This window comes from Protomyctophum bolini (assembly GCF_963924005.1).
Source record: "Protomyctophum bolini genome assembly, chromosome: 17".
In the NCBI taxonomy this organism is placed as follows: domain Eukaryota; kingdom Metazoa; phylum Chordata; class Actinopteri; order Myctophiformes; family Myctophidae; genus Protomyctophum; species Protomyctophum bolini.
In genome coordinates this window covers 28,736,093-28,748,923 of record NC_137878.1, presented here as the reverse complement: position 1 = coordinate 28,748,923, position 12,831 = coordinate 28,736,093, and the positions used below count along the sequence as shown (strand labels likewise).

Below are 12,831 nucleotides of genomic sequence, written 5' to 3'. Positions count from 1 at the left end.
GTCGGGTCGGCAGCAGCTGAGCTCACGCGCCCCCCACTAGGAGGAGTCTGTCAGGGAGATGATTTGATTAGCTGGCCGCTCTGTCCACTCCGATCGGCGAAAGAGAAGTCTGATGTCAAGTCCCTTCAGAGCTAACATCTACAACTGAAGAGTGAGGACTGCTCTGCCTGTGTATCAGTCCATACTCCATAGGAAGGCTATATTTAAAAAACAAACAAACAAAAATAATGGGAAGAACAAGCAATCCACTTGTCACATGGAAGTAGGCTACATGATTAGACAAGAGGCATGGGATGCATTAAAAGGACGCATATTGCTGTGGAAGTTTGCGTTATTTTCAGCCCCAGAGATGGAGACCCGGAATGAAGGGACAATCATACAATTGTGAATAGGCTATTCACTAAAGGGACCTGCCTTTGTGCAGAGCAAAGGATGACACCTGCACAAGGAGACCGACTGGCTTTGCTGGACTTGTAAAGTAAGGTTATTGCTCACGGCCGGGGACGGGGAGTGACTTTTTGCTTCTAATTTTGCACGAACGTGAACTGACCTCATTAACCATCTGGCCAGCTGTCAGTGCGCACTGGACAGGATAGCTCATGAACGCAATATTTGTTGCGTTCTGATGCGTATCTATCTGCTACCCTTGTATCAGCACCACAGGCTGCGACAAATAAACAACATTGGACAGTGGTCTCTACAGTCTACACATCACATCAGATGATAATTAAACATGTGAGTATGACTATCCATATGAAAGAAAAAGAAACATCCTAAATATTTGCACATCAAATCTACTGTTAATTATTGTTCCGTTCTTTACAAAAAAGGGGGTTCAAACTTCATAACCTGTGCTCTATAGGCTACAGTAGACTAGAGGACGCATAATAGTAGTAGCTATATTATGTAGGCTATATATAATAGTAAAAAAAAAACATATTTCCCACTGAACTAGTAATCTACAGTACAATAGCCTATACAGTCACCCTTTTAGGTAAATTATTTTTTTCATAAGAAAGATCCCATAATTGTAATGGGTTAAAATGGATTAGGCTATATGAAATAATATACCAGTATAGTGTATTGTCACAGGCTGCAATCTAGCTTAATCGCTGTTAAGACTGTGATGCATGTGTGTAGGCTATATTATGACCAGAACTGTTTCATATGAATTGATGCCAGTAGTGTTTCGTTACTTAAAATGCTGTTTTGTTTGTTTTATGTTGCAGACATTGCTTCTGATATCATGGACATTTAGATTTGCCAGCATCTCTGTTAAAACAGACAAGGTTGGGTTGTCATGTCTGCCTTGGACATCTTTCCACCTGACTGCTCTGTTCAGCCATCTCAACCTAGAGTCAAATAATTAAAAGAGCAGATAGAGAGAGTGCTGTGCATCAACCGTCCTCACCTCTGTCCAACCCCCATTAAGTCAGTTTAATCTCTGAAGCACTGACTCACCATGGGCACGGTATTATCGCTGTCGCCTGGCACTCGGAAATCAAGCTACTATGATAACCGAGCAGGCTCTCTGAACCATTACCCAAGCTTCAGCAGCCACTCTCTCAACACTCAGAAGGACCGTGGTTTGAAACGGGGTCAGTCCATCTTCCTCCCTGCACTGACCTGGAAACGACTGGTAGCCTCCACCAAGAAGAGAGGCGGCACCAAGAAAAGCTCTGGGGGTCCGGAGGCCCTATGTGACCCCCTCAACAACAACAACAACATCAACATATACCAGAAAGAAGCCGTGCTGCACCTCAACCGCGAGAATGTGAAGAAGTCTGTGTCATGTGCCAACTTGTCCAGCTACGATTGCCCAGCGGGACTGGGTCTGGGGCTCGGGTACGGGCTGGGATTGGGCCATGGCCATGGCTACGGCTACAGCAAACCCCAGCCACTGCCCTATCCTGTCAGACAAGTCCCCCTGAGTACGGTGACCTCATCGCCCAAGCGTATCATCGTCCAGGCCTCAACCAGCGAGCTTCTCCGCTGTCTGGGGGAGTTCCTGTGCACCCGCTGTTACCGGTTGAAGCACCTGTCCCCGGCCGACCCAGTGCTGTGGCTGCGGGCCGTGGACCGTTCGTTGCTCCTGCAGGGCTGGCAGGATCAGGCCTTCGTCACGCCAGCCAACGTAGTCTTCGTCTACATGCTGTGTCGCGACGTAGTGGACGGGGACCTAGTGGCCACGGAGCATGAGCTTCAGGCTACGCTACTCACTTGCCTCTACTTGTCCTACTCTTACATGGGCAATGAAATCTCTTATCCCCTCAAGCCCTTCCTGGTGGAGGCTGGTAAGGAGGCCTTCTGGGACCGCTGCCTGGCCATTATTGATGCTACCAGCTCTAAGATGCTGCGCATTAACGCAGATCCGCACTTTTTCACACAGGTATTTGCTGAACTGAAGAGTGAGGGGGGCTGTGGCCCCCAGGACTACAGCCGGGTGCTGGATCGGTGATCAAACCCAGCTAGCACTCTTGCAGCACACCTGCTCTGCCTTTTGATACAGACATGTGCGCTCTTGAACACAGACGCACACAAAGATTCCTCTTGTTTTTTCACACTTTGCCCTTCTCCTGTTCAGCTGATGGTGTTAAAACCTTAAGGAGCCTATATGTATTGTTTTTAAATCATTCCATCAAATGCCTGATGCCCTTGTCCTTACAATCCACAGACAGATCCTTAGGAGTAAAAAGTTATATTGCAACATTTCATTGACACAAGGTGTCACTTAGTTTTGCATGAATCATAGAGCCATTTGATCCCAAGTCACCGCCCCATATTATCCAACTCTTACCTCATGAATCTTATTAAGGGGGACCATTCTCTCATTAGTGGCCTCAAGTGCAAACCCCTCTACACAACCAACAGTCGAGTGCATTCCCACTAGAGTGACTAGACCACCTGAAAATGACAATGCAATTTTCATCCTTGGCCACAGAGAAAAGGAATATGCCAACGCCAACATCATTTTATGTGGAGGAATAGTATTCCATGAAGAGGATGGTTGTACTATGATCAATCAAATGGAATGGAATCTTCATCACCAGTGACGTTCTTGTCATATAATTGTATATTTGCATTATATTCCTGCAGGAACATCCATTGAGACTTAACTAACACTTATTGTACAGTAAGCTATACTGTATGTGTCAGCAATGAAAGCAGTGGCTTAGAAGTCCTGAACAGCTGAAACATCCTCTGTGCTTTTATCAATACAGAACAGCTAGTGTTTTGCAGAGCCTTTTGAAGGTCATCTGGCTTTAGGGGACAGTTGCTAGTTAACCTCATTATAGTCACGCTCGTCAACCGACAGGGACTTCAGATGTCCCCGGCTACCTTATCTCATCTTAGGGTGTCCTGGTGGAAGTGGAATGGATCTTGTTTCAAGTTTTGTGTGTGTGTGTGTGTGTGTGTGTGTGTGTGTGTGTGTGTGTGTGTGTGTGTGTGTGTGTGTGTGTGTGTGTGTGTCTGTTGGTGTAATAGATTGTGCCGCGGGCAGTAGGCTATGAAGGCAATCAGCTGTTTATCCTCATCCGTTGTTAACTATTGTGGGCATCCACATTTGTGGAATTAATGCGATTAACAGATTACTAAAGCGCCTGCCCCGTGCCCCCCCACCTCTCAACCTGTGCCCCATTCCCGTCCACACCATACACTATATCAAATCCAGAGTGTTAATTTAACTCAGAAAGTGGACCCAAATGGATAAATTACCACAGGATTTTAATGCAAAGTCCTAGAGAGCTTCAGCAGCTAATCCTGGCAGGGCAGGGGCCAGTCAGCCTGTAAACACACACACACACACACACACACACACACACACACACACACACACCTTGTCTCGTGCAATTTCCTCCTTAAAACAATGTGCCTGTGTGTGAGCACTATGGGTCAACGTCGTGATATGTGTGTGCGCGTGTGTACTGTGCACACGCGCAAGCATGTGTGTCCGTGCGCGCGTTGCATCATCAGAGTCAGACGTAGCAGTAAGTGCCCCTCGGCACAGGGCTGAAATAAAAGATGGATTACACCGTGGTTAAATGCTGTTGTTATTATACTGCAGCTGAATGTGTCCCAGTTTCTCATCAGTCAGTGATGAGTATCCTTATCTGCCATGAAAAGGCAATAATGATACATGTTTCACTGTTAGAGCCCTCTCTCCTTGAACACATCTTTGAATGAATGCTCTAGGCATTCTGATTTAAGACCCGAGTGTGTGTGCTCACGACAGTCAGGAATATATAGAGCCCGCAGACCAGGAGGCTGCTGCTCTCTCTGTCCCTCCATACTCTCTCTCTCTCTCTGTCCTTTCCCACTGGAATATGTGTGCAATATGTGCAGAGATCAGTCCATTGCAGTTGCAGCATAAAAACACCATTGTACAAACAAATGCATAACATGGCATTTTAAGTCAATACTAAAATCACTTGCCCCCATTCAACTACAACAAACAGCATTTCCTCTCCTATCTCCTCGGTTGATTGAAAAATACCAATTAAGAGATGTATAGGAAACTTCCACGGAGAATGCTGTGTGTTGCTATTTCCAAGGATATCTCAGAGATAGGCTGCTAAAGGCTAACCCTGTATGTCTGACTCATAGGTAGCTTTCATCAAGCTGTTTCATGGCCACAGAGGCTAATGCTCAATTTCTGCCAAGGCGTCTGGCCTACAATACCCGTTGCGAAGCAGGCAGCACTTAATCTTACAGTGGTTGGGGACCTAGAGGCTCACATGCTCCACCGCCTGACCGTTGGTGAACACCTTCTGCTCCGACAAGACACTGGAAGAACCATGCACAGTTTAGATTGATAAACAAGTATACTACTACTCGTACACAACGGGACATTTGCAGGACATTCTAACTACAGTATAAAGTATATAGTTAGAAGAACAGCATGCGTGCGCACACACCACACACACACACACACACACACACACACACACACACACACACACACACACCTCTAATATACATACACCCTTGGGTAATCTAGTTCTAAGCCCCCTGCCTAATCAAAAGAGGAAGCGAAACATGAGGAGAAATAAGTATGTTGAATGAACGACGAATGAATCCAGTGAGAGTTGGTGTCCCACTTTCCTTTTCATTTTGCTCCTCACCTGCCTTTAAATCTCTCTCCAACAAGCACCCATAACCACCCAAGGGCCAGACAGGACAGAATGAGGTTGTTCGTTGGTGTCACACAGGTGTAGTGTTTTGGGGTGTTGTGTACTACTTGGGACTTGGGAGTGAATTGGGTCATGGTTCTCACTTAAATCTCCCACCATACGTCGTTCTTTGGGCAAGGACTGTACAGTATTGCTAAGGCTAAGAGATGCACCGGGTGAGTGGCATTTCCAATATAGTGTTATCCATTGTCTTGTACAGTAACATCAGTGACTCACAGTTAAGTATGAGAATTTTGAAACAACATTGTTTTTCACTTTACGCTAATCCTCTATAATCATGTGTATAGGAGAGGCCCATTTGCATGAGTAATTCAATACAAGTGCAATTTGACAAAATGTGACAACTGGTGTGCATCATTCCCAACTGACCTCAAACGTACTACTCTTTCTTTTACTGCTGTCTAATCAGTCTTTGAGCTGGATCATATGTTATATCATATGTTCATCCAATCATATAGCCATAAAATAATGTGGTCTCTAAGCCAATCAACATGTTTCTCAACCAGAACTCTTAATTCAACTCATCCAGTCAAACCCACAGCAGGAGGCCTAGTCTTTGTCTGGCTCATTGAATGTACATAATGTACTTATCTGCAGCAGACACACTTTGGCAACTCTGTGAATAAGTCATGACTCCGGTTATCTATAGTAATGAACGTGATCTACTTAAAATACAAAAAGGAGACTATTCTGTGGACAGAACACTGGCAAAGACATTAAACAACGTTGCTGTACGGAATGGGCCCAGGCCTTAATGTGGCTGGTATAGGAGACTTGAATTGGGGGTGAACATTGTGGACAGCTCTGTGAGTTGTGCTACCTTATCATAAATGTATTGTATTGCTGCTGTTGTACGTTGGTCTGTAATGACAATGGCACACCCTGGACAGTCTCTTGAAATTGAGACATAAAAAAGGCAGATACTACTGTACTGTGTAAATACATTGTGCTATGTAAGAAATGAACCAAAAACAAACAAAAAGAACATGTCATGCTGTGTGGTAGTGTGCATGAAAGCCAGTTAGTCTAGGCAATGTTCTTTATTTTTCTTCTGTATTTATTTTATTTTGTTTTGTACTACTGCTTTTTCTTTTCTATGTGATAATATTTTCAGTGACATTTAATTTCCTTTGGTACATAAAAAAGTTATTTTATGGGAAATCTTATACAGTATTACTTAAGTGTCATTGTTATGACTGCAAATGCAACTATCATAGCCATTGTGGTGCTTAGAAACAACAGATATACAAAAATCTGTAATTTGAGTTTTCTTATCCTCTGTCTTGAAATATCAAAGCATGTTGAGGTCATATGAACAGTGACAGAATTATAACATGAATAAAACCAACATGGCTGTATCACCATCTCAACTTCAACATCACTGCAATGTTATACGTGTTAAAAATATCATGATACTTTGACCATTTGTAGGATTTATGTACCATATGTTGCATAGTGGCTCCAATCAGGATGGACTATCTTCCTAAATTAACAATCTTTGGTTACAGCCAAGAGAAAGTGATGCCCACATTTCACGCAAAGGCTCATGGGACACTGGAAACAGGTTGATACATTGTTGTTAGCCCCCGCCCCCAGAGGCAAATTCAAAGGTTGTTTTTGCAGATGGGTTCCCAGATTGACCTTTATTAGCAAGCATGTCTTTAGAGCAGCATGTCAGACTGTAAATCTCATGGCCTTCCCAGCATCATAGCCATACTTTGTAAAGGCTCCGTTTATGTATAGGAAACGTACAAATCTGCGGAAGACAGTCAATGGATGTTTTCATTGATCAATAGGCCATATGGTGCCACAAAGGAGGCTATTGTACTTGACTGACTTTGTCACAGGTGGCTCCAGCCCACACTGCATCCTTCGTGGTCACAGCTTCTCTTTCACAACTCACAAGGCCATCCTACACATGCAGCATCACTATCACTAGTGTCATCAGAGGGAATTTGTCTTACAACATCTGCTGTATGTTATGACAGTGTACTGTTAATAAAGACACAGTAAAACACACCTGCCTTTGACCCTTTCCTACATACCTGCCTGCTCCATTCTCGTGAAGCGTTTCCTGGCCCTCTTGCGTTTCCATGGTTACCTTCTTCAGTTGCCATTTCACTCTGTGAACACCTCTGTTAAACTTACTTAATCTCAATATAAATGTGTTGTTAAATATTGTGGGCATCCACATTTGTGGAATTAATGCGATTAACATATTACTAAAGCACCTGCCGCCCCCCCACCTCTCAACCTGTGCCCCATTCCCGTCCACACCATACACTATATCAAATCCAGAGTGTTAATTTCACTCAGAAAGTGGACCCAATAAATAAATAACCACAGGATTTTAATGCAAAGTCCTAGAGAGCTTCAGCAGCTAATCCTGGCAGGGCAAGACCTCTAATCTAGAACAAAAGCCAAATCAAATATGATGAAAAATCTAGATGACTGTGGAACGGATTTAGGAACCCAAGGTAGAGCGAGACTCAGGATGGGGGCGTAGTCTCTGGAGCTGACAGCCATCGATGCTCTACTCGGGATGAACGGTTGGTCGTCTCTGCTCCGTCACTGCCCCCCTGGATTCCTAGAGAATCGAGGCGGAAGGAGGAGGTTGGGGTGGAGGAGGATCTACAAGCACAGTACTCACAACCCATGTTTGGTCTGTCGTGAAGCAGAACAAACAAGTTGGTTTAGAGATCGCAGTTGTATTTATACTGTGTCGATTGCACCAGGGATTGGCTGTGGTGAGAGGAGGCAGGTGTAGTGGATACGGGTGATTGTGAATGGGGAGTGGCCGTTGAGTGAAGGCAGGGAGTGGCAGTGATAAGCAGAGGATGGTTTCTACTCCTGAAACTACGTTGTATATAGGCCTACAAGGCTACAGCTACCTAGGAAAACAAAATTAAGCAGTGGACCGATCTATACCTTGAGTGACTTTTATAAAGCCACATCATAAGTATGCACGCAGCAACTGTTAATTTAACTCTGGAAGTGTACAAATTTAACTGTCAAAATATGCCAAAATATTCTTTTTCATGATGACTATGTTGACTATTTAATAAACTATATTGAGGTGAAATCCAAATCCAGTACTATGAATGTAATTTGCAAGATAGAATCCTCTTCTTTCTTTCTTTCTCTCACACACACACACACACACACACACACACACACACACACACACACACACACACACACACACACACACACACGACAGCTTAGCATCTGCAAAGCCCACATACTCACTGAAACTACCATTGTTGATTTCCCTGAGCACCATACTTCCCTTGTCTGCAAGGCAAGGCAGCCATGTCTGGCAGTAAATCCATGCGGGACATAAAATAGCTTAATGCACGCTCTTTACAATAGCCTGTGCGCAGATGGCCTTTGGGGCTTCTGTCGGGGGCACTGCCCTCCATCTGAGGCTGTCTCTCTGCAGTCAATCACCGCCCACTGTTGTGTGCCACTGTGGTCTGTATCGCCCCGGGCGGGGCAGCTGTAGCGGTGCTTTGAAGAGTGGCAAACGAGAGCCATCTCATTATCACGTGTCAACAGGTGCACAGTAGGTGCCTTGGCCGGCCGAGCGGTCCAGGCATCTACCTAGACCGGTAATCCGGCCTGACAGCGTGTCGCGGGTTCGAGTCCCGAGCCTGATGACCTTTGCTGCGTGTCTTCCCCCATCTCTCTCCCCCTTTCCTGTCAAACTACTGTAAATCGATCAATAAAGGCAAAAACGCCCAAAAATATCTAAAAAGAAAACAGGTGCACAGTAGTACAGATGCATTCTTGAAAATATGAAAATAGCAGATCTTCAACACTCGCATTGTGAGCTTGTAATGTAGGTTGAAGGTTCGCTGTTTTATACTAGGAGTATATGGAAATAGTGGAGCAGTCGAATACCTTTTCGTTTCGATTCATCGATTAATCTTCTCACCATGCAAGGGGGACCGACCCGGTCCTCATGGCATACAGTGCCTGTAGCCATGAAACTATAATAATGAAACCACTGGACCTTCCAGGCGTCCAGCCTGACTTGTGTGTTTTGTTACTTTACTCCTAATCCCTGTACAATATGTTTACTCCTATTATTTACTTTTGGATAATCTATCTATAAATTACATCATGTCTCTGTACGTCTGTCTGTGTGTACGTGTGTACGGCTGTAATCCACATAACTCGAGAACCGTTCGCCCCACCGACTAAAAATTCGACACACGCGTCCCCCGTCCCCCCCTACAGTGGGTGCATTGCCCGGTGTCGAGTCGGTCAGCCCACAAAAGGCCTCTGCCCAGGAGCTGGCCTGTTCTGACATCACACCATTCCATATTTGGGCATGCCTGACACAGAACTCCATAGGAATAGAGGGATAAAGGAATGCAGAGAGACAGATCTAGAAATCTCCATATATGGGCATAAAAGGGACACAGACAGATGGGTGGAACGGGTACTCCGACTCGGTTACAACGGGTATTGCATAGCCGGGTGGGGCATGGATCTCCAAATTCCATTGTTACAGGTGCTCTACAGCCGGGCACCGGTCTAGTAGTAGTAAAATGATAATCTTAGTTCTATGTTTAGTTTTACATCAGTCTTATATTTCTTACAGTGGTACTGCTACGACAAATGCATTTCTCTTGTGGGATCAATAAAGCTCTATCTATCTATACTGGATGTGTGAGAACATGAAGTCTCTCTAGTTCTACAGAGCATGTGAGTATCATGTGAGTTTAGAAGGGGGTCTTGCTTTCAAAGTGTGCGTCTATAAATGGAATGGAACATTATCTTAGTCCTAGAATAATATGTCACCCCATATTACTGAGTACATTAAATGCTAAGATACACACAGCATGCACACAGACAGACATTGAAGCCCATGCGGACCAACGCAAGCAATAATCGTTTCCCTAGAATCCAGAGATATCTATCTCTCAGTATCATTGTTCACAGAACTCCAGATATCCTACAAAAAGATAAACAGGCTGTGACATCCAAATAAACATATAAATAAAAAGTACCCTATGCTCACATAAATGTACTGTAGCAGCTGCTGATTTCCTTGAATCCAGAGGTAATCTCTCCGGATTCCCACTACAACCGTGAGTTTGAAGTAATACGTTCCCCTATAGAATTACATACCGGTAATATAAATAGGAGATTTATAGTAGGCCTACTTTTATTTTAGCAGCATAGATACCGGTATATCACATCTCTCTGTTGTCAAGTAACAGGATGTCAGCCATAAACATAATGAAGAAAAAAAAGAAAAAAAAGATGTAGGCAAAAATGGCATAAACTTTGTTTAATGCCATTCATATACTGCTCAGTGTGCTCACAATGCTCAACTGAAAAAAACATACACACTGGCCTGAGACCAGGTCTAAGGACATTTCTGAAGGCAAAGAGGTGAGGACAGGACACTAGATGCAGAAAGAAACAAGTCAGAGACAGAAGATGGAAAGAGGAGAGACAGAGTCAGGAGGTGGTGCCGCAGATGGCTGCAGGGGCTCGGGCGAGTCCTCCTTAGCCCTCTCCTGTCGACACAAATCACCATGCCCCTCTGCTTCCCACTGTTCGGCTCCTATTGTGCACAGTTCGGTGTGCTCAATGGCACAATGAAAGCCTCTACTGCTGTTGTCCAGCTCTTATAAATATAAAGTCCTCTGGGATGCAAGAAGGATCACGCAATTGCTAATAGGGTGGGGTCCATCGATGGACAATATATATTAGATTTTTCTCCTGAAATATCTACTCATGCTAGTTTACTTTAAAAGATTATAGCACACACAGACGCACGCAATTTATTATCTTATTTTGGGATAAAGCACTGTTACAAATTACGCAATTACATTGTTCTGTGAAATCTATAGGAGATGCAATGATTCTGATTGATAAGCAGCATGGTGTCAGGCACCCTGTTGGCCAGTTTAAGAGGTTTTGTTCAGCATAGCACCGACAGTTGCTAGCAAAGAAGGCAGCTATTAAAATGTACTGTGTATCGTCTTGAATGCAGAACGTCAAATGTATGTCAAATGTATGTAATGTATAAAAGGAGGGGATGACGTCACGACTCACAACTAGGTAGGCGTGACATCAGCCCTGACACCCCCCCTTCCGGGGTTAAATGGGTTAAGAGGCCGAAACATTCTAAACATTTAGGACCAGGACCCTACTAGTAACAACAGCAGCGATTGAAATGTGATGTGTCCAATTCAATTCAATTTTTATTAAAGTGTCAAATCACAACAAGACACTTTACATGCAGAGAGACTCTCTCGGCATCTCTCGGCATTTGCAAACCGATAGAGATCCCACCCAGGGCAAGCAATATTGCGACACTGGTAATGAAAATCTCCCCCAGGAAGAAATGTCAAGCCGAACCCGACTATTTGTGTGTTTTAATTGCAGAAATAAAACATTTAAACTCCTGCACACTTCAAAATGGTCATTCAAGATCAAGTGTGTCACATGCACACAGAAGTAGGGGCCATGAGTTCCCTATAAGCGGGTACTCTAGATAGAACAGTGGTTCTCAACCTTTTCAGGCCATGGCCGCCCCAAAACAAGCATATTTGAACTGGGGACCCCTAATGAACTAGGAACCCACCCTCGGTTCCGCAGATAAATATTGTGAAAATAGCCGATCTACAAGCTCACAACTCCCCGCAGCGCTTGTGGATCTGCTATTTTCTTATACTACGGTATTTGCTAATTTTTCCAGCTTTTATAGTATAGTCTGTTGATTACTTTTGACAGTAATGGTATTTTTTCCTTACATTGTCACTTTACTATCATCTGTGGAGACCCCAAAATCATGTGGGGACCCACAGGTTTAGGACCCCTGCAGGGAGTGGTCCTAAGGAAGATGATGAGGGATGTGAAAATCTCTGCAAGGGCTGTCAATTCTGTTTTCACAAAAAACAGACTCACAAAACCTTCATAAAGGGTATCCAGTAAACCCATATTTAATCTCAATAAAAACAAATATCAATCACAAGACCTTGAACCGTTTCCTGATTAGTAGGCATTCAAACTGATAGCATAATTAATTCAGAGCAACGCAAGCTACAAACCAATCTCCCCCTCACATGTAATGTAATCTGCTGCATGTGACCTCCTCTCCATGTCGAAGGGGAAATGCTAGAAAACCTGTATTGCTTTCCAAACCAGCAGCCAGAGGATTTAGAGAGAGAAACACATATTATGTACCAATCGTTAAATCCTCTCCAACACATTACCAAATCCTCTCTGTTGGGTCTCTAATCTCCAAAGATAGATAGATAGACCAGGTGCCAGTCTTTCTGTAATGGAATTGCAGCATCCCTTTTAAGTGATTGCATCAACAATTGGCAGTTCCGATAAATTAGATTAGAAATTAGAGGAATCCTATTAGCAATTACACTGCTGGAACATCAGCAAAATAGTCTGTATTTCATCAGCACATAAAACACACTGGCTGAAAAACCAATTCGAATTGATTTCCATGTGTCAACATTGTAACCACTCCTAGGCCTGTTCTGCACAAGTGGCATTTAGATTTACTCTGTTTGTGTTTGCTTGTCATTTAACAAATATGCATCAGGAACTCAGCTGCCATTATTCAGAGTTACACTATATAGGACTTATCCCTGTCCTCCAG

The 12,831-nt window shown here is 43.9% G+C and overlaps 1 protein-coding gene across 1 annotated transcript; it reads left to right on the top strand.

Moving 5' to 3' along the window:
• Positions 1 to 243: 243 nt before the first annotated feature.
• On the top strand, positions 244 to 2,458 carry LOC308331877 (cyclin-dependent kinase 5 activator 1; the record flags this gene model as incomplete). The annotated part of the gene is made up of 2 exons (XM_080787403.1): positions 244 to 735; positions 1,230 to 2,458. The coding sequence occupies exon 2, from the start codon at positions 1,463 to 1,465 to the stop codon at positions 2,456 to 2,458; it is 996 nt and encodes a 331-aa protein (XP_080643529.1). The 5' UTR covers positions 244 to 735; positions 1,230 to 1,462.
• Between the last annotated feature and the right edge of the window lie 10,373 nt (positions 2,459 to 12,831).